This window comes from Bos taurus, chromosome 5, assembly GCF_002263795.3.
Source record: "Bos taurus isolate L1 Dominette 01449 registration number 42190680 breed Hereford chromosome 5, ARS-UCD2.0, whole genome shotgun sequence".
Taxonomy (NCBI): Eukaryota; Metazoa; Chordata; class Mammalia; order Artiodactyla; family Bovidae; genus Bos; species Bos taurus.
In genome coordinates, this window is record NC_037332.1 from 30292860 (window position 1) to 30315730 (window position 22871).

The 22871-nt window shown below is 45.0% G+C and overlaps 1 protein-coding gene across 7 annotated transcripts in view; it reads right to left on the reverse strand.

Annotated features, from left to right (window-relative positions):
- Window positions 1–11146: 11146 nt before the first annotated feature.
- Window positions 11147–22871, reverse strand: part of SPATS2 (spermatogenesis associated serine rich 2) — a 152999-nt gene continuing 141274 nt past the window's right edge. For 6 of the 7 annotated variants that reach the window (XM_024992229.2, XM_005206329.5, XM_024992228.2 and 3 more), the window contains 5 exons: window positions 21157–21215; window positions 17911–18020; window positions 14900–15002; window positions 13473–13687; window positions 11155–12410 (listed from right to left, as the gene is read on the reverse strand). In XM_024992229.2, coding sequence (XP_024847997.1) covers window positions 12099–12410; window positions 13473–13687; window positions 14900–15002; window positions 17911–18020; window positions 21157–21215 — 799 coding nt within the window. In that variant the 3' untranslated portion in view covers window positions 11155–12098. Of the gene's footprint in view, window positions 12411–13472; window positions 13688–14899; window positions 15003–17910; window positions 18021–21156; window positions 21216–22871 lie in introns of all 7 variants that reach the window. The other variant, NM_001193175.1, reaches the window with a different exon arrangement.

The following is a 22871-nucleotide window of genomic DNA, read 5'->3' on the forward strand; positions in this document are numbered from 1 at the left end:
GGAGCTCAGCGCCGGGGGAGGGCGCCCAAGTCGGCCGCCCCCCACCGGGCCCCGCGCCCCCTAGCGCAGCCGTCGGGGGGCGATGCCCACCCCGGGCTCGCAGGTCCTGCCAGCCGCCCGCGCGCAAGGGGGCGTCCCCGCCGTCGGGGCCCGGAGCATGGCGCGCTGCTCCTCGCGCCCTGGCAGCCCACGAATCCTGGACTCGCGGCTCCGCTCGCACTGTGCTCTCGGCACCTTCCGCTCGCGGCGGCTGCAGCAGGAGCTCCCGTTTCGGCTGCGGGTCGGCTCCCTCTCGGGCTCCGCTCCGCACCGGATCCCCGCAGCTCCCTCCGTCTGTCGGGGAGAAGCGGCAGCCTCCCTCCTTCTCTCCTGCGCCCGCCGCCAGCACCGGGGTAACCATGGAGACGGGGCACACCCAGGCAGGGCCGCCTCCTTAAAGGGACAGGCCTCCCGCCGAGGGATCCCCCTCCCCTCGGGACCTCGTGGGGGCCTGGGAGGCGGCGCCCTCCCTCCCTCCCCGCGCCAAGCGGGCCGCCCGGGCCACCCGAAGCCGCCCCGCCCGCCCTTCGGAGAACGACGGGCAAGCGCCTGGTCCCGCTCGGGCTGACTCAGCCGCAGGGGCGAGGCGTCTTTCTCTGCAGCAAGGGGGTGCTCAGAGAGCCTGGCAGCCTCTCCTCCCCCGGAGGGACCTGGGGAGAGCTCAGGCGGGGGCTGAGCGGGGGTTGCTTGTTTTAGAAGATGCTTTTCCCTTAGGAAAAATGTAACGGGAAAGGGGGCTGGGCCAGCAGGCGGAGGTGGTGAAGACCGGTGGTTGGCGGAAGCTGTGGGGCAGGGGAAGTCTGAAAGGAGATTTGGTGGAGGGGGTCTAAACACAGCTTCTGGGCATCCGAGTCTTTCTTAGCCTCTACTTTACCCTCCGGGGAATGGATCAATCCTTCACTAAGTGCATCTCAGCCTGAAGCGGCGGCTGACTGGAGCTGTCAGGGAATTGGAGGGTGGGCAGTCCTGGAAATAAGATTTAGACGCTTTTAGTGTGTGATCGGGAGGTGGAGGGGGTAGGGAGTGGAAAACAGGTGTGTGGGAATGGGGGCGCCCCAGAACCTTTGTCTTGCCCCTACATTTCTTTCGGTCACCCTTTGTCGCTTCCAGGCTGCGATGAAGGGCCAGGTTGCAAATACAGGTACGGTAGCCGTCAGAAGCTGGGGGAAACTTCCTAGTCCTGTGTTAGTGGTCTTTGCGAGCGGGGAGTGAGAGAACCGTGTCTCCTCTGCCCCAGAGCCTTCAGTCCTAGAGCCCTAGGCTCTGCGCTGAAGCGGGTGCCGGTGGTTGAGGGACCCTCCCATCCAGCGAGGGGGTGGGAGGAGGGGCCGACCATGGGCGGTGCGCAGCCCGGCCCCGGGCCGCAGTCTCTCGCCGGCCTCCCGCGCTGCGTCGGTCCCCCCAGGCTTGCGCTGCCAGCGCCGCTCCTCCTCCCTCCCACGATTTGCCAGCGAGCGCGGCTACCGCCCGCGCCCAGAGGAACCGCCGGGGCCAAAACAGCAATTTGTTCCCGAACGAGTGATGCGGAAGGCTTAGCAACCCCACCCCCCCACCCCCCGCCGCCCCGCCAAGGAGACACAACCAGAGTCATCAGCATCGGAAAGACAGTGTCTCCCGCTCCACCCACCCCTCATCTGCGACAAGGGCCGAAGCCCCTGGCACCTGTATTAAAATGAGCTGGTGCTAGGGGAGGAACAGGAGGAATTTGTCTCCCCTAGTCCTCTGAATTCTGGAATCCTGCTCCCAGGAAGAGCGACCCTAAGGAGTCTGCAGATCTTGCTCCTGACTCCCGCCCTCCCACCCTCTCACCTGTGTCCAGGATTGCACAGTAATTCCTCCCCCGTGGCTCATCTTTGCCCCTCCGGGCCTGTTCAAGCTGTACTGCTAAGGAGGGGGTGCAATTTACCAACTGTCTCACTTTGAAAGGATGAGGAGTATGGTTGATAGCACCTAACTTGAGAGCCAGGCTACTTACCTAGGTTTGAATATAGTGCTGCCACTTGCTGTTGTGATTTTCCTTGTGTGACTCAATTTTCTCCTCTGTGAAGTGGGGACAGTAACTACCGCAGAGAGTTGTTAGGAAAATTAAGAGAGTAAAGGATCCAGACAGTTGTGGGTGACAGTTGCATCATGTAAGTATTATCTGATTTTGAATCTTATGGGAGCCGTGTGACTTATGCAGAATAGATGATACTCACACTCCATCTCACAGATGAGTAAAGAGGCAGCGATAGAGACTTGCTTTGGTTTGGTTTACTGCTAAGGTTCCAACCCTGACACTCTCCTAACCCGAGGTGCAGAGTCCACCTCACTCCAGTATAGCCGTCTCCCACTCTGAGGACCCAGAAACAGCCCCAGGCTAGCTGTGTGGCACTCACAAGGACTGGTCATCTGGGGTTGTGCATCAGATCCAGATGGCCCTTGAGTCACCTGTGTGAGCCCAGGTGTTCACGACATTCAGTCTTCAAGCTCATAATCCTGGGCTGATTTTAAAATGAAGCCAAACCAGACTCTGTGGGTCAGGGCAAGTCGGCGGTAGATGGAACGTGTGGGCGCTCCACACAGTACCTGTGTGTACTATTACAGCGCCTGACATCAACTTTGTGCCAAAGCACTGTGCTGAGTGATTTACTTGGATTATCCTGTTAATCTTTATCATAATTCTGTGAAATAGTTGCAGTTATAATTGACAATTTACAGATGGAAAGCATTAAGGCAAAGTGGTTAAATATTTTGTCTCAGATGCACTGTCTCCTCCAGCAGCTCCAGGCACAATGCCTCTGATATCGCTTTGGTGCCCTGGTTGGTCCCAATTTCCAGAGGAAAACATACTAACATAAATTGAACATATGATCACTCTTATCTCAGAATGAAACAGCCATGTTTGGAGCTTTAAACTGCTTCCGCCATTGCCCATCATAGAATTTGTGTGGACATGTATGGGATAGAGATGTGGCCACCAACCCTTTCCTTTTGTGTTCAGCAACCCCATGGACTGTAGCACATCAGGCTTCCCTGTCCTTCACCATCTCCTGGAGCTTGCTCAAACTGTGTCCACTGAGTTAGTGATGCCATCCAAACATCTCATCCTCTCTTGTCCCCTTTTCCTCCTGCCGTCAATCTTTCCCAGCATCAGGATCTTTTCCAATGAGTCGCCTCTTCACATCAGGCGGCCAAAGTATTGGAACTTCAGCTTCATCATCAACCCTTCCAATGAATATTCAGGGTTGATTTCCTTTGTGATTGACTGGTTTGATCTTCTTGCAGTCCAAGGGACTCTCAAAAGTCTTCTCCAACACCACAGTTCAAAAGCATCGATTCTTCAGCACTCAGCCTTCTTTATGGTACAACTCTCACATCCATATATGACTATTGGAAAAACCATAGCTTTGACTAGATGGACCTTTGTTGGCAAAGTGATGTCTCTGCTTTTTAATACACTGTCTAGTTTTGTCATAGCTTTTCTTCCAAGGAGCAAGCATCTTTTAATTTTATGGCTGCACTCACCATCTGCAGTATTTTGGAGCCCAAGAAAATAAAGTCTGTCACTGTTTCCATTATTTCCCCATCTATTTGCCTTGAAGTGATGGGACTGGATGCCATGATCTTAGTTTTCTGAATGTTGAGCTTTAAGCCAACTTTTTCACTCTCCTCTTTCACTTTCATCAAGAGGCTCTTTAGTTCCTCTTCACTTTCTGCCGTAAGGGTGGTATCATCTGCTTATCTGAGGTTATTGATATTTCTCCCTGCAATCTTGATTCCAGCTCTTGTTTCATCCAGTCCAGCATTTTGCTCAATGTATTCTGCATATAAGTTAAATAAGCAGGGTGACAATATGCAGCCTTGATGTACTCCTTTCCCAATTTTCCCAGTCCATTGTTCTACGTCTGGTTCTAACTGTTGCTTCTTTACCTGCATACAGGTTTCTCAGGAGGCAGGTAAGGTGGTCTGTTATTCCAATCTCTTGAAGAATTTTCCACAGTTTGTTGTGATCCACACAGCCAAAGGCTTTATTTAGCATAGTCAATGAAGCAGAAGTAACTGTTTTTCTGGAATTCCCTTGCTTTCTCTATGATCCAATGCATGTTGGCAATTTGATCTCTGGTTCCTCTGCCTTTTCTCAAGACAGCTTGAACATCTGGAAGTTCTTGGTTCAAGTACTGTTGAAGCCGAGTTTGAAGGATTTTGAGCATGACCTTACTAGTGTGTGAAATGAGTGCAATTGTGCCGTAGTTTGAGCATTCTTTGGCATTGCCTTTCTTTGGCATTGGAATGAAAACTGATCTTTTCCAGTCCTTTGGCCACTGTTAAGTTTTCCAAATTTGCTGGCATATTGAGTGCAACACTTTCACAGCATCATCTTTTAGGTTTTGAAATAGGTCAGCTGGAATTCCATCACCTCCACTAGCTTTGTTTGTAGTGATGCTTCCTAAGGCCCACCTGGCTTTGCACCCCAGGATGTCTGACTCTAGGTTAGTGATCACACCATGGTGGTTATCCAGGTCATTAAGACCTTTAGCCTGGCTTGATTGAAGGTGTCCTTTCCATCTAGATGAGTGTGTTCAGGCATAGGGTCTCAACCCACTTGACTCCCTTTCATGTCACCTAGTCCCTCAGGTCTCCCTGCCAGATCTGCCTTATAGAGGCTGCAGTGATGAATTCCTTGCCTCCTCCTTCCACCTCCTTCCCTGCATCTACCCTCCCACCTAGAATAAACAACACACACACACACACACACACACACACACACACACACACACAGAGCAGGGGCCCACACTTAGGAGCCAGCATGGTGGGGGTGGGGAGGAGTTGAAAAGTAAACAGGGCAGGGCATGGGGTGGGGTGGGTCAGGTAGCACTGGGCTCCTCCTAGTCATCTTTCCCTCTCCACTTTCCCCAGCTCCTGACTCACTGGCCACCGTGGGGAGTCACAGGGAAGGGAGGTTAAGGTTGGGTGGGGGAGCCCTGTTCAGAGATAGCTCAGAGGCATTGTCAACAACAAGAAACTCAGGAGGCTGAGTTTTGGAGCTGCCGTGGGAGGCCTGTGGGAGTATTATCTACAAAAGGAACAGGGAGAAAGAGAAGGGAAGAGCAAAGCAAGGAAAAAATTGCTCAAGACACAAAAGATGGAGAAAGCCCCCACCCCACCCCCAAGCGCAGGCGGAGTCGGTTGCTGTGTGCCAGGGTTGAGAACAGGTGGCTATCGGATCAGAGTCCAGGGGCTCCTCCCCTCCCCGCTTCCCACTCTCTCCACCTCGTTTCTGGAGGTCCCCAGGTCTCTCCTTCTCAGGCTGTGTTGTGAGGTGGGGAAATCTCAGGCTTTCAAGTCAAACTAGCCCGGGTTTGAATTCTAGCTCTGTCACCGAGTGACCTTGGGGTGGGGACCGAGGACAGGTGCTAATCTCGAACAGCATCAGTTCCTTCATTTGTGAAATGAACCTTTCTCAGAGGATTGTGGAGAGAATGAGATGAACTTAGTTAAGTGGTTATGATTCTTACTGAAAGTCCCCCTGCGCTTGCCCTGGCCCTGGGTGCTGGGACCACTGAAATGAGCTCAAGATGCAGCCTCGACAGAGGCTCCCCACCCCCACCAAAACATTCTGGAATACTCTGAGGCCTCCAGTACTTGGCCACCCCGTGTCTGTCTCACTCTAGACCATTCCTTTTCTTTTAGTGGAGGGTTCCAGCTAGTATGAAGAAACCATGACAAACTTTCTAAAAAGGAAAGTTAAGTGGCTAATTAACATGGCTAGTTAACTGGGGGAACCAGATCTGAACCAGGAGTTGGTGAAGGAGCTGGCAGTTTGCTATCATGCCACGCTGCTGGGGGGGCCTTGTCCTGTCCTTTGAGAAACAGCCTATTAAAAGGTGACACAATGGTTATTTTAGGTCATTTTTAGGGCTTCCCTGGCGGCTCAGATGGTAAAGAATCTGCCTGCAATGTGGGAGACCTGGGTTCGATCCCTGGGTCAGAAGATGTCCTGGAGAAGAAACTGGCAACCCACTCCATTATTCTTGCCTGGAGAATTCCATGGACAGAGGAGCCTGGTGGGCTACAGTCCATGGGGCCACAGAATCAGACATGATTGAACCACACACACACACACACACACACAGGCATTTTGGATGTTACCTACTGTGAACAGCCACCTGGACTTCAGGCCGTGGGGGAGACACTGCAGTGGACCACAAGCCCCACCCACTTTGATTCCCAAGGGAGAGTCTGCGAAATGCTCTCAATCTCACCTGCGAGTTTGAGCAACACCAGAAAATGGGTTTGTTTGAAATCTAGTTACAGAGAAAGCCTAACTGGGTTAAGTTGAAGAGAGACATAAAAAGGAGACCTGACTTTTCCCTGGGGAATCAGAGTGGGTGGTATTTGTTCCTGCTGTTTTGACGGCTGTGAAGGGGCGGGTGGGCTGGAGAACAGTTGTGCTGCTGGTGGTGATGGTGGGTGAGTTTCCTCACCCAGAAAAATCTTCAGCTAGCGTTTCCCCTGGTAGGGAGTCACAGTGTAGGTAAGGAAACTCCCTCGGCACCCGTGGGGAAATGACAGTCCCTGGCTGTCCCCAGGGAGATGCTGCCACAGCCTCGCTCCCTGTTTGTCCTGGTTGGTACCATCAGCATCTGGGCTGTCACCCTGAGTAGTTCAGAAACAGGGGGGCAGGGAACAGGAGGGCATCTGAGGGGGGCGGTGCTTTCCTGACAGCTGTCAGGACGGATGTGCTGGAGGGGTATACACTCAGAGGAGAAAAGCTCTGCAAGGAATAGGATGACTCAAGTATTATTATTTATTTTTTCTTTTGGTTAATTAGGTCTGTATGGCTGGAGATTGGGGAAGTCTTTCATGCGATTTTTAACAGGGCAGGAGAGACAGAAAAGTAAAGAGTTAGTGAATGTTTAACTTGTCACAGGTTAGCCTGGACATGAGAATCCTGCTCTCCAGCACCTGCTTGATACCTCCCTTACCCCTCTGTGAAGCAGTGACCATTGTCTTCACTTCCCAGTTCAGGAAGAGGTTCAGAGACGCTATTTGTCCAAGGTTAGCAGACCACATAGCTACCAAGTTATAAAGCCAGAATTAAAATCCAAATGTATGTCTCAAAGGGCTTCCCAGGTGGCTCAAGTGGTAAAGAATCCGCCTGCAATGCAGGAGACACAGAAGAGGTGTGCGTTCAATCCCTGGGTGGGGAAGATCCTGCAGAGGAGGGCATGGCAACCCACTCCAGTATTCTTGCCTAGAGAATCCCATGGACAGAGAAGACTCTCGGGCTGCAGTCCATGGGGTTGCAGAGTTGGAAATGACAGAAGCGACTTAGCACATATGCATATGTATCAAAATTCCAGGGTCTTTCCACTCTATCGCACTGCCTGGCCACCAGACACTGCTTCTGTTTAAAGAGCAGATAAGAGCTCTCATTCCTGTACCTGCAAAGCGAGTGAGGAAACAGCTGGGACCTCTTGGCCTCAGAACTCAGCAGAGTGCCTAGAATCCAGAAGGTACCTCAATGTTTAAAGGAAAGAATACGTTCAGGTGGCTAAAGCTACCGGAAGTCTAGCTGGGCTAGTTTTATAGTATGTTGCTCTGGCTACTAGCGTTATGGTCTGGTACTCTGAACTGGTTAAAATACTGACAAAATATTTCCTTGAATTAGTTCCTGACCTCCAAACATGTACCATTTTGGATACCTGTTTCTTCCATGAAGTGCGCTTCCCTGTGGATATAATTCTCCTCAGATGGGATAAGGTGGGATGAAACCTGTGTATTAGGCAAGACAAACCCTCACTTTGTTCAGTCAGATGGCAGGAATTCCAGGACAACAAGCCATTACTCTAAAGACCTTCTCCAAAAGCAGAGGCTCACAGATTGATAACCATGTGTCGTGGCTTTTCCAGGCCACTCCCAACCCAAAATAGTTCATCCTGTTGTACTCCATACATACCTTCATACTCACAAGACTATACCCTTGGTTTAGGATTCTGAACCACTGAACAAGTGCCTGATCACCCACTGGTATAGATCAGTTGAAGCACAGGCCCTGTGAGTAGTGCTGCTCCATTTCTCTCACAGGTGACAGCAAGGCTCTTCAATGCAATACTATTTATTACCTTGTATTGTTTTATCTATATATGTCAGTTGTCCCAAGTAGTTTACCAGCCCCACGAGAGGCTGTGTTTTAGTTATCTCCTTAGCTTCCAGCTCAGCAACTATAAAAAGCACTCCCAAACATTGTTGCTAAGAGTGTAAACTCATGCATCTTTTAAGAGTACTTTATCAGTAACTGTATGGTCTAACAATTCCACTCCTAGAATTTATCCTAAAGATATACTCTCATGTTATGAGTGATATATGTATTAAGAGAGCATTTGAGCAATACTTGTAATAGTAAAAAACTGAAAATCATCATTAGGGACTGGTTGAACTAATTATGATGAATTTATACAATGGGATACAATGCAACCATAAAAAGACCAGGTATATTTATGTATACTAATGTTAAGAGGCCTAAGCAGTGCACATTCTTCTGATATATGTGTATCAATATAGCAAATCTCTGAAGGGAGACAAAAACTTAACAGCGGTTGCCTCTGGAGAGGGAATCCATAGTCTAGAGTGGGATGGAAGCTTATTTTCATCATATATCCATTTGAACTGCTTAAGTTTATTTTTTTCAAAAAACTATTCACATATATTGATTGTTCTTAAAGCCAAACAGAAGCTAGTTATAAAAAGCAAGGACAAATTAAGAAAAGAAAGCAAGTTGTTTAGGAATATGCATAATATGATTTACATTTATGTAAAAGACAGAAAATATGTATTTGCATGTTTGGATTTAGAAAGTTTGTGGTAAGTTATATAAGAAACTTTTCAGTAATTTCTTCTGGGGAGTGGGACAAGGTAGCCAAGAATTTTTTTACTTTCACATAATGTATCCTTTCGTACCTTGAAAAAAATGAGCCTATATTAGGTTTTTTTAAAGTGAATTAAAAAAAACTGCTGTAAATAAGGGGCCCATTAGATATTTGATGTACCTAAAGAAGCCATGTTAATTCAAATCTTCTCTCTCAAGTGGCACGTAATTGACAAAGCTAAACCTCAAGTTTCAGTCCTATCTCGTAGTCTGGGAAAGGACACGAGATTGATCTGTAGGACAAAACAGAAAGGGAAGGAAACATGATGATCAGGTAGAATGTTTCTGCACACACAGCAGGAACTGCCCAGGATGCAGAGCCTCCCTTCTCTTGGAAGAAGAGCTGTCATGGGTAGCAAAGGATGAGCTGCACAGTTCAAACTTAAGATAAACCTAACTTGTCTTCACTGAAGAAAGTCAAACTGGCAAATTTAGGAGCAGAATATTTACAACTGCTACTGCTGCTGCTAAGTCGCTTCAGTCGTGTCCGACCCCATAGACGTCTGTGCGACCCCATAGACGGCAGCCCACCAGGCTCCCCCGTCCCTGGGATTCTCCAGGCAAGAACACTGGAGTGGGTTGCCATTTCCTTCTCCAATGCATGAAAGTGAAAAGTGAAAGTGAAGTCACTCAGTTGTGTCCGACTCTTAGCGACCCCATGGACTGCGGTCCACCAGGCTCCTCTGTCCATGGGATTTTCCAGGCAAGAGTGCTAGAGTGGGGTGCCATTGCCTTCTCCAAATATTTACAACATGAGATCCTAAATTAATTATGGTATAGACATGTTATCTAAAAAAAGAATGGTGGAATGCATATAGTAGGCTCCTTAAATAAAAAACAAAACCAAAAATTAAAAGCCTATGTATGTATGTGTATATGTACATATATGCTTTGAAAAAGCGTTGTAAGGATATATGCCAAATTATTAACAGTCATTACCCCCGAGGAGAGAATGGGAACATGGAAAACTTTTTTTCCCTTTACATTTCTGCATTATTTGATATTTTATTTTATTAAAAGATTTTTTTTTTAATGTGGACAATTTTTAAAGTCTGTATTAAATCTGTTACAATACTGCTTTTATGTTTCGGTTTTTTGGCCATGAGACCAGGGATCAAACCTGCACCCCCTGCACTGGAAGGTGAAGTCTCGACCACCAGACACCAGGGAAGTCCCTATTTGATATTTTAAATGCCACTTTTATAATTAAAAACAATGTGTAAAAAAAAAAAAAAGCTTCATAATTTTCAAACTTTTTGTGGTCCTAGAAAAAAATCTTCAAATGTTTTTCTATAAGGAGATTTTAATTTCAACTTCAAGGCAGTTTTGACAAACATGTGGCTGCCCATCTGTTTAGGTGGTTAAATACATTCTTGCCTGGATACAGGGATAGACCTCATAATCCTTCAAGGCCACTTCAATCTCTGGATTTCCTATAAAGTGTAGGTGACCAATTAATCAAAGAAGCAGGACTTTTTCCCTAAATAACAGCAGGCGGATGGTGTTGTTGGGTAAATTCCCCCAAATGAGGTAGCCAGCCCCTTAGAAAATGGCTTCCCAGTATTCCTTGACTACTGTTTTCTTTCCTGAAAGACACACACACACTCTTTCTCACTCAGTCTGTGCAACCAACCTGAACCCTGGCAGTTCAGCTTCAGCCAAAGGGCCAGGGGAAGCCCCGAGGCAGCTAGGTTCTGCACCACTGCCACTTACAGCCTGGGCGGCAGACTTGGGAGAACAAACCCTGAGAAGAAAAAGCTCTGTGTTATTAAATCATAGAGGCTGGGGCGGCCACGGGTGGGAGTCTGACACCAGCACCACCTGGTACGTGCAGGAACCCAGTTACGTAGTGACGTCCGCTATTCCTGTGAAGGGCAGGGTGGAGAACAGGGGTGTAGACAGAGCCTCTGGCTGCCTGGTGGAGCTACTGGCAGTTGATTTTTCAGAGCTGGTAGGTTCTCCTTTGGAAAGTTACCCTTCCGTCTCCTATAGACCTCTTCCCAAAAGAAACAGCTGCATCTGCTCACCCTGACTTTTGTATTTAACTTGGTTCTGAAGCTAAAGCAGTGGAAAAATGACTGAGGAACTGGATACCCTCACTGAAGCCCCAAACAAGCTGTCTGAGTGACTTCTATCCCATGAGGCCCAGAGAAAAACAGTAATGAAATGAAGTCGCTTCCTGCGGTGAAACAAACGTGGGAACATTTATGCAATTGTTTTTATTTATTCAACTCTAAAGATTGACTGCAGCAATTTTTGGATGGTTGACACCTTAGATTAACACTAATTATATTGCTATAAATTTGGTTCAGGGTCAGAATGGGAATCAGGAAAGAGGAAGAACAATAGCAACAAAAATCTTCAAACACTGTAATGAAGAAATACTTTTTTCCCTTGAATTAATGCTACTTTCCCATAGACTTCCCTAGACTGGTTTGCAGCCTAAGGTCATAGAAAACAAGGCTTGGGCATATGGAAGAAACCGCAGGTTAAGCCATGGTGCCAAGCGAGAGACTAAAACCGCGATCTGAGTGTCAGTCTCAGGCACAGCTTAGGAGCACAGGCAGATTCTCAAATGCGTCCCAGGGTTCTTCCATTTTCACCTATTCAATCCCCCCTTTTCTGGCCAATTCAGGGCTGTACACAACCCCCTCGCTGCCTCTCCTGCTCACACTGTTGTTTACAGGGAACCCAACAGGCACGTGCGGCTCCTGCTGTGACAGAAAGGTAGCAAGAGCAGCCGTGATCCATCTTCTCCTGAACGCCTGGACAGTTGGGCTGGCTGAGGATGGCTTCTTCAGGCCTCCGGAAGGCCCGGAGCCCCGGGAAGAACACTGCTTACCCTTGGGAAACCTGGCAACAGTTGCCTGTGATTTCTGGTGGAAATGACCAATCAGAATCAATCCATCTCACCGGGAAAGGTCAAGGGAAAGAAAAAAAAAAAAAACGCTTCCCTTCCAAAAAACGGTAAAGAGGAAACGAGGAGAGAAGAAACCAAAATATTTAGAATGGCAAAATATTTAGAATGGCATAAAAAGTGATATGCGTAAACTTCTTTTTGTTATTAAATCTAACTGTAAGTTTCCTAAAGTCCAGTTACCAAGTTGAATTGTGTGGGAAAGAAGAGAGAGACCGGCTGGAATCTTCCTCAGGAGTTCACAACGTCAGGCTGAGAGGTCCTAGGTTTGCGCTGGGGGAGCCCCTTCCTGAATGAGGGCTTGGGTGGGCCGGGCTCCATGCTGGCTCCAGTCCCATTGGTCCCTGCAGAGTGAGCCTGGCCCCGTTCACTAGTGTTTCCTGGTGCCTGGGGTGGAGCACTCTGGTACCTGGAACCAGATGAATACCACGAGCTATTTCTGTAACGACCCACGCTGTCATGTCGCCCTTGGTTCGTGGGGTCACTGGACTTTGGGCCTTGTGGCCTGTAGCCTTGTCCTCCTCGTCTGTTTCCCGGCAATGCCTAAGGATAAAAGAATACAATGTTCAGAGCACAGTGGTATAAGGGCACCCCAGGTGTGCCAGTTCCGTGCACAGGAATATTCTGAAAGCCTAGCAGTGGTATCCCATGCCTGGGACTCGGTTCTCTCAATACTCACAGAATTTGGTCAGCCGATCCAACCTAGACCTAATGAGAACTCATAAATCTTTCGCTATCTCCCCTCTGCCTTTCACCTCAGGGTCCTCGCCCCTGAAGAGCTTTTCTTTAGCTGGGCTGAGGAAGAAAGAGCATTCTCTGGGGCTATTATAAGCCCTCAACTGGGCAAGTGTCTTATCACATGTCGAATTTTGTAGATCATAAACTATTTGTAAAGATAATGAACATTTGAATAATAATATACGCCTCACTATGCTCTACTTTGCTATATATCATGAACCACAAATTAAATCACGCTGCTGTGACATTTAACACATTCACAGTACAACCCGGAGAGCTCATGGCACAGGATTTTATTTTTGTCCTCCAATTCCAATGTAATACCACTCTGAAGAATTACTTACTTCAGGCTAATTCACAGCACTGCCTTGGATGGCTCTTATGGTATCTCCTTCAAATCAAGGAAAGGCAACTATGGATTCTGCTTCAACTTTCTAGTGTCTGCTCCCTGCCCTACCTGGTTCATGCTCTCTCTCTCTCCTGGGTATGCTCTCCCTGTGCTTCCAGGGAGCTGCTGCTTCAGACGCATTCTGGCGAACCTGCCACTGTGGTGCTTTCCACCTCCAGATGGGTGCACGACTCCCAGTGTGACCAATTACCAGGCAAGACTACTGCCTACGACAGCGAGGATCACTGCCAACATCAGAAAGTCAGTAGTCCTGGCAACAGGAAATCTAAACTGGCTGGTGAACTGGAACATACACACCAAACCCTTTCTTTGGAACTAACTGAGGCTGGAGGGATTCAAGATAGATGTGGAAGGGGCATAAAGAGAAGCGGGTCATGTACTGAGCTGTCAGCGTTTAAACTGTGACAACCTGGTTTAAAAGCTTTTCTGCCTAACACGCTCAGTGGAAGCTAGGTTACCTCTCGGTGAGGCTGGTAGGATCGGCCACCGGAGTTTGCTGTGGTTGCAGGCGTCTCTCCCGGTGCCGAGTTCTTCTTGTTAGCGCTTGTAAGGCTGGGAGCAGAGGCGCAGGTGGAAGCAGCAGCAGCAGAGGCGTCGCACGGGTTACTCAAAGACACAGATGCAACCAAGCTACATCGAGACCGGGTCGAATAGCTGTTCTTTGGATGGGACACTGAGACAGCAACATGAGAAAGATGTGGTCATGTGATAGAAGAGCATGACTGGTAATTTCTCCCTGTTTCTCCATTTCACAATGAGCAATCTAGGATAAAGAACTGTCTGAGTATTTGTAAAGCTAAGCTTTTAAGGAGGTAACAGGAAGGAAAACCTCCCTTCTGCCCTCTTCCTCCACGCCTTCCAAATCCCCAGGGCTTTGTAACAATCCGTCAGAGTGGCCCATCCCCCCACCAACTAACGATTTCTTGGCGTTCCTACCACCTCAACGCCTGGCTTTGGCTCCAGTGGCTGACTAAGCCTAGGAACAATAGTATGGGCCATATGTTCAGTTTCCTATGCAAGGAACATTTCTAAAGTACCAACCTCGCAAAGAAAGAAAAAGTTAAATGAAAAGCTAAATTCTTTTTTAAACATTTGAATCATGCAAGATGAGTTACGTATGAACAGAACTAGTCTTCACAACAAATATCTATCTTCCTTCCTAAGGTTCTTTCTGCAAATGTAACTCCAAATTCAAAATATCAATCTAGTTGAAAAATATTAACATTTTCAAATTTTGTCAGAATTCAATAGTTTAAAAGTAGTCCCTAGATTTTATTTCCTTGGTTTTAAGCCTGGGCTAGTGTTGAGTTCACAATCACTGCCCTAAGTCCAACATTTATTTCACTTTTACGCCGAGACTTAAAGAACAGAAGAGCTGAGCTTAGGGTCTCTGGGTCTGACTGATGCATCACTTACCAGCGCTCATCTTAGAGGTATCTCTGTTCCCGCCTCCTCAGCCCCCGCCCCCCCTCGCCCCCCCACCGTTATGTGCCAGGCAAAGCAGGTAGTGTTACCTCCATTTTGGAGAGGAGTAAACTGAGGGCAGCATATAGAGTATAGACACGGGGATTCAAACCTGGTCTGACTCCAGTGCACATGCTCTTTACACTGCAGCCAACCACCTCTCAGCTCAGCAGAAAATGATGAAAAAACAACCACAAATTTAGGGAGCTGGGAAATGCCCATCCTCAGAGCTCAAAGCATCTGTGTTCACTGACTTGTTAAGTGTCTGAGTCCCTTTTCATAAAAGTAAGCAAGCAAGCAAACCAAAACCCAAGAGGGAGCGAGAGTCAGGGAAGAAGCCAATTGGCACTTCAGTCTCTAGTTAGGAGAGGGTGGTCTTCTCCTCACCGTCTCCGGCACCCTGAATCTCTCACCATCTCACCTTGTCCAAATGAATCAATGTTCTTCTTCAGGGTCTCTACATCACAGGTGAATCGGGCCACTCGTCCCAGATCCTCATCATATTTACGTTCACTAACAAAGTGCTGGAGAAAAGACAAAGACAAACCTCCAGATGAGACAAACAATGTACGGATTTCTAGCTTGCTATGCAATGCAGGAGAGCTGGCTTCAATTCCTGGGTCAGGAAGATCCCCTGGAAAAGGAAATGGCAACCCACTCCAGTATTCCTGCCTGGAGAATGCCATGGACAGAGGAGCCTGGCAGGCTACAGTCCACGGGGTCACAAGAGTCAGACACGACTTAGCGACTAAACCAACTATAAACAGATAAACAGGATTACTTTCAACTGATTTCTTTTTGTGCTTCAAATTTCACTAAGTGGCCATATATTACCAATGCTGGGTGGCTGACAAAATCCAGCCATTTTCTTTAAGAGTCTAAAGATAAGTTTATTTGGGAGCTTTATGAAATGCTGTATGATGGTCATTAGGTGTAAATTAAGAGAAACTGAAGGAAGGAGAAGGAACTCACGATGGAGGGCCATCTTTCTCTCCACTGTTGGCTACTCTTCACACTGCTCCATTATATACACAGGCAGAGGCAGCAAAAATGTCCATAGTTACAATGATTCCATTTAAATAAATGGTTTGGTGTTCTTTAATAGAAACGTCCTTAGGAAACCCACTGCACCTCTTTATACAAAGTAGGATTTGTTAGTCCTTGAAATAGGAACAATTTCTTGAGTTGGAAAATCATTCATGTGAAAAGTCAGCTTTGCAAATCAGAAGAGTTTGTGCTGCAAGTAATTTAATCCTTTTAAGCAGACTGAGCCGAGAAGTAACCAACCTCTTGGGTCAAAAACTAACTATACTATAGAAATAGTGGGACTAGAAAAATGTCAGGAATAAAATGCTTCTGCGGTCTATTTCAATAAACAATTTCTAAGGTAGCCTGGAATCATTTTTTCAGATGAAAAAGAGAATAAGAAAGAAAAGTTAAGGCCTAGATATAATTTAGAAGAACTGAACTCCTCAGAGCAGTCCTCTGTCTGGGGTTGTCCTAATTCTACTTTGGATTTTCAAGGGGTAGAATCAAATGCATCACAATCCTTGGGATGCACCTAGAAGCAATAAATGGGAGAGAAGGAGTAACAATTAGCTTTGGGCCTTGAAGTCCTAAAGCTTCAGGGTATATTGTGGCTCAGGAAAGCTCATGAATCTCTGTAACAAAGCCTTCAGACATGTAATATCAGTCTGAGATTAATTCTGAAGCAAATTCTAGGGTTTGCTGAGCCAAAGACATAACAGGAATGACGGAAATAAAATGATCTGGAAATAAGACATTTAAATTGCACAGCACCCACTTCAGTACACTGAAAACGTGGAGAAACAGATCCTTAGTCAGCCTGCAGAAATATTTCTAGCAGCTCTTCAACCACGTGGGAAGGGGAACAGATGAAGCCTATGAGAGCCAGAATTCTTATCTAATTCCAAAGGGGTTTCCGGCTTCTCCCAGATAGTTGAATGAGACTGACTGGCATCAATACGAGGAAGACTCTCTAAAAAATTTAGCAAAATAGCCTTAGTTAACCAGAAAATGGTACTTTAAAACTTACATTGCTGGCTTCACTATTTCTCCCCAGTATAGTCTAAGGGGAAGGAGCAAGGGGATAACACAATATAGGTTTGCATGAAAGACCAGGTCAGGATGGTACTGGGATGCCTGTAAGGTCTCAGATGACCTTCTGTCTGTGCTTTTATTTCCCAAAGGCTGTTATAAAATCTCCCCAGCAAGTATTCCTCTTAAATATGGCAGTAAATTTCACACTTCAGAAAGAGCAGAGTTAGGTCTTGGGAGTAGAGAAAGCCAACTCCCATGGTTCATACAGCTCACAGTTGAGAAACAATTAATTAGAATGCCAGTGTCTACAACTACCCATGATTAACCCAGCCTCTCTCGGGTTCCCATCTTAGTCTCAGAAATACTATTCTTTACGTAAGAATTTAAAACGTCTGAGTATTGAATCCAAGTAATCTTTATAGACAGATTTACAATATAACCAATATCTCAAACTGCTCATTTTTCTCTTATAAAATCAGAACTGACCAACCAACTATTTAAATGTCTACTGAATACCTACTAGGTGTCAAGGCACTATGCCAGGGCTCTGCAGACACAGTAGTGCCTATCGAGTGAGGAAGACAGGTTACTCAACTACACATACAATTATAAGCGTGCTAGGAAGGCACAAACAGGGGATGTGACAGGAAAGCCAGAAAGGCTGAGGAGATCAGGAATGAGATGTGAGCTGGAATGGCGCGGGTAGGGGGTTGGGGGGGAGTCGGGGAGAAAGGAGGGAAAAGAATGTTCTGGGCAGATGGGAAAGCATGTGCAACAACCCTGACAGGAGGGAACAGGTATGCCTGTGGAAAGGAGAGCTAGCACAGCCGAAGCACTGGGACCAAGGGGGACAATGTGCAAAGGATGGCAGTAGGGCCAGACCATATGGAGCCCTACAGGCCGTTAAGGATTAGAGACTATTCTGAAAGCAATGGGAAGTCTGAAGCAGGGTCTGTAGTGTGAGGAACAGATATGAACAGGTGAGGACGGCAAGGTGGTGGCCAAGTGGAAAACTGGAATTAGTTAAGAGGCTACTACAGAATTCAAAGCAAGAGATCACAGTAGCTTGATCATGATGGTAGTGGTGGAGACAAAGAGAAAAGGTCAGATCGGAGACTGTGCAGAAGGTCAAATGGACAGGGTCTGCTGATAGATTTAATTGTGGGAAAAGGAGAAACTTCCTAAGGTTTCCACTTTAGACACTGGGTGGATGACAGTACCATTTACAGAGCAAGAGAACTTGGAAAAGGGCCAGGTTTGGGAAGAAGGGGTCATGAGTTCAATATATTAAATATCGCCATGAATTATGGAGATTTGCTACTTTAGTCCCCGAGGGTAAGAAGAAAGGCAGAAAAGAGAAGGAAGTTTTACCTTGATATCAGCTCTGAGCTCGACCAACTGCTCTTCTGACATCCGAACAGCCACATCAGTCATTTTCTTTAGAAGTTCGGCTTTCTTTTGACGGCTAAGCAAAATTTCCACTGTAGAGGGAAAGGGAGCATGACTCTTATGGTCTGCTAAATAGGACAAAGAAGGACTGGAAATATAGGCCTTGCAGTGTGTACTTGCACAGCCAAAGGCTTAGCTGCCCACCCACCCAGAAAGTGAAAATACCAAAGGTCTAGTTTCCACCTTCTTGAGGAACTCTGAAGGCAGTTTATATGGTAAACACTTTTTATGACTCATAAAGACTCATAAATCATTTGTCATTTTTCTTTCTCCTCTTCCCAGTTAAAAAAAATGTATTAAGAAGCATGTACACTGGGGCTTTCCTGGTGGTCCAGTGGTTAAGACTCTGCAATGCAGAGGGCATGGGTATGGTCCCTGGTCAGGGACGAGATCCCACAAGCTTCAACCAAGAGTTTACATACTGCAACTACAGACCCTGCATGCTGTAACTAAGACCTGGTGCAGCCAAATAAATAAATCAAAACTTCCATTTGACTCTGTGTTCCCCTCCCCGGAAGCAACCACTGACAACAATTTTTCATGTATATTTCCTAATATACTCTCTGCCTATATGGAATACCACAATACTCAAGTTCCCTAATGATGCATATTTAGATTGTTTACAGCCTTTTTTCATAGAATAACTTTTTAAACTTTTTAATTAGAAACAAATTTTTTCGGCCACACTGTGGATCTTAGTTACCTGACCAGGGATGGAACCTGAGCCCCCTGCAGTGGAAGCTTGAAGTCTTAACCACTGGACCGCCAGGGAAGTCTGTTTTACTGCTTTTAAAAAAGCATCATCTTCAGTTTGCTCCGAGGTGCATAAATCAGGTATGGCCACAAAGGATAACAGACAATAAAAAGTCTCTCAGAGTAAAGAGCCAGGGACTACAGAGGACAGACGCCCTGTAAGGCTGGCTGGGGAGAACAATGGCGAAGCCTGGGTCCCTCATATCATTTTGGAGATGCCCTACAGCCCTGGACTGCTTACCTCTGGACGTTTCATTTCATGAGAGAAAAAGAACCTCACATTTATTTAGGCCATTCCGTGGCATGCAGTTAAACTCAATTCCTAACTGTTATGCACAGAATCCTGTAACCTACTGAGAAATTAGCCAAATTTATGTTAGAAAAAAAAGAATTTTTGAGGAGCTACATCCAGTGTTACAGAGAGCTGGAATGTCTTTAGTAGTTTTTCTCAGTCTGATTTGCCACAAATGTGGATGGGCTGCTCATACCCGTCAGGTTAAGCAATACGGCATATTTTTGCAATAGATTAGGAACATGCATACGAAAGTTTCTCAACACAAAGGCCCAACAAATACAAACGATTCATTGGTCTGGATCCCAAGATAAAATCTATTAGTCATCTGTATCAAATTCACTTTCTCTCAGCTTCAGCATTCTAGGATTCTAAGATAAAATTACAAATATCAAGATGGAGAAATGTGTCAAGTACAGATTTCTACACATAGCATATAATTCAGAGAGCCTAAGTATATGATCTTGAACAAGTCACATTTTTCCAAGGAACTAGTGTTTTCATTTATGAAATGAAAAAAATTAAAAAGTCAGAAAACCTAAATCTCCCATAAGGTTGATGCTAAGATCAGATATGAATGAGTGTGTAAAACCCTAAACTGTGAAGTACTATGAATATATAATTAATAAAACTATAACACATAAAAAAGAAAAAAGAAACTTGATATTATTGGTAAAAGAGTAATTACATTAGTGTCATTGAGAACTAGGATTTTTAGTATGGGAGCAAGGAGATACTGATATAAAATTGACAAATTTGAGCAAAACTCTGTAGCTCTTAATTTGATACTAAAAGATTGGCCATGAATTGATAATTGGTTAAGGCTGGGTGCTGGGGGGGTGGTAATTATATCGGCCTCTCTATTTGAAATATGTTAAAATTTTTCTATAAAAGATGTATTTTAAAAAGCACCTTCTTCTCAACAGTAAGGACTTTTTTCCTCTCTGAAACTTCACCTTCAAAAAGAGAATACATCGGTACAAGAATGGACCGAAACTGTCACTAGAAATTTCAGGATATACCACTCAATTTAAGTGATATCTCATCTCTGAAAAACAATGGATAGCACCTCTGCTATGTATCCAACACTTTGTTGCTGCTGCTGCTGCTGCTAAGTCACTTCAGTCGTGTCCGACTCTGTGCGACCCCATAGACGGCAGCCCACCAGGCTCCCCCGTCCCTGGGATTCTCCAGGCAAGAACACTGGAGTGGGTTAAAATGGATCAAAACTGAACTCAATTCAGTGCTTCAAAGCTGCCTCCTCTGGCCCAAGACCACAGACACAAATGATTTAACTGTGAGTCATCTCAACCTATATCCATTCTCAACAGTTTGAGAGCAGGTTAAAAGAAACAACCTTCCTAATTACAAATCTGGCATTCAATGCACGAAGGTAAAAACTGCTGAAAAGCCCTAAATCAATGCCACTGTACAAAGTGCAGCTGACATTCTCTTCTTTTCATATAGCTGTCTATCTTTAACCTAATCCTTAACGGAAATGACCAAAACAGCTATCTGGGTTCTTCTGTACAAAATCCCACAAATTATTCGACTTAGACTGTTCTTCCAGAATCTATTTTAGTAATCTTTCAAAGAGTCCTAGTCATGGGTATCCTGAACCCTCAATTAATTGACTTTTTCCCTAGCCAAGGATAACAGACACTGAGTGAAGTTTCAACAAACTGAGAAAACAAAGTTCTGCAAGAGGTAATGACAGGGATATATTGTAAGCAACCTGGTCAAGTCTCTGATTATGCCAAAGGCTTTTTCCCAAGTAGGAAAAAACCCAAAGGAATTATTCAGTCACTGAAGGAAAAAACAAAATAAAACCCAGGCACCTGCAAGATAACCGATTTTCCTTAGCTGATGCTGAGGTGGCAGATACCATGATGTAGACATTGAAATCTATATTCAAAATATTAAAATTTGGAAATGTTGATAAACAGGCTATTATAAAGTTGTTTCACCTGAAAGCATTCCTATGCCAGCACAGTACAATTGCTCAAGACTATTTAACTAAATATACAAACTCTTAGTGTGGCATTTACATTCAGCTTTTGTTATGGGGATTGAGAGGCAGGTACTTATTAACTGTTAATAGTTTTAATAAAGATCAATCTTACTTGCTTCAGCTTTCACTTTGTCCATTTCAGCAAGCAACGCCACTTCCCGATCCATTAAACTAGGAAGGGATGACAAAGGGAAAGAATGTTGGATCAGAAACTCAAACACAAAAATGGCACAGTGTTAACAGTGGAGAAAGACTTACGCGTTTGTTCCCTAAAAGCATACTACAAAATAAGCACTGTATACACCACATGAAAATCTTATCTCGCCCTCAGCAAAGACTATTTTAAAGATTTCAATACAGGAATCTAATTCCCTTTTATTTCTACTGATAACATATTACAGTAAATCAGTAGCTAGACATTTAAGAGTTGAGAACCAGTAGATGGCAGTAGCAAACTACAAAACACTTTTTGGTAAGTTGTGCTAAAGCATAAGTCCTCATGAAAATTACGTATTTCTACATATGTACTTATATTTTATTTTATATTCTGGTCTATAAAACTGGTCAGTTATGCTTCTAATGAATTTTTACCAAGCAATACCCCTGCGAGGGCCCAATACATTTAACCACAATTAGGATTTATAGATCTTCAACATTTTAGCACAGTTGCTTATCAAGTCCACTAGCACTTTAAGTCTTTAGAATGCAGAGCAGTCAAAAGACACATATACTGGTGCTAATTTTGGATAAATGTTTAATAATAATCCAGAAAAGATGGAATCAAAGGTTTCTGGAAGGCTTTTTTTATCGAAAAAGAATATTAAACAGGCAATTAGAATTTTCTCCACTATAAATGTAGATGGTTTGTAAGCATGGGAAAGCTTTTCCATGTCCTTATAAGAGAGCCCACCATCTTCAATGAACATGAGATAATACGCTGCCCTAGTATTAAACCTCTGGATACAAATAATTTTCCTTACCACATCAGTTTTGCTTAGTAGTGGCAAAAAACAAAACAAACAAACAAAAAAAACTAAAGCTTTACTATCTGTACAAACATAAAATGTTCCAACTCTCTTCATGGTTGAAATTCGTTCTAATTTCTCCTTTTGAACTCGTGTATAACTACAGGGTTAATAAAAGTTCTCTTGTTTCTGGTTGTAAAACTAATCACACACATATGCATATATATACACATACACACACACACATAGGAAAAAAAAAACTCAACTCAGTTTAGCTCTATATGTTGTTATGTTAGCACAAAGTATTTAATATGGAGACTACAGAGTGAGATATTCAAAAAAGTATAAGGCAGGGACATTTTCTCAAGGAGTAAAATCCTTTATAGTGAAGTGATAAAGAACAGGTTTGATAATCATTATGCATGATGTTAATACACAGATTTGTAACAAATTTGGTCGGCATATTAATTCCAAAGTGCCAGACTAGAGAGAAGATACAACTATTGTGGGGTAGCAACACTTTTGCTAAGAAAGCATTTCCCAAACCTTGGCAAACATTTTGCTCCAAGAACTCTAGCAGCATTTGGAATACCTAAAAGGCAAAACAAAAGCACATCTGAGACAGGAGCTGCCAGGCCTTGAGTTCAGTATTATCACCTCTCCTCTGCTGCTGAATCACCTTAAGATGCAGACACTGTCCGTCAGATGACAAATTTAACTGACGAAGCTTGTAAAATATTTATTAAAAGAGCTTAGCAAACAAGTAAGCTTTCTGCAGCTTACAATCTTTATTATGAGACAGCAGAGCGCCACAGGACACTCTCAGCAAGGAAAAACAGTACCATAATCATTAGACTTTTTA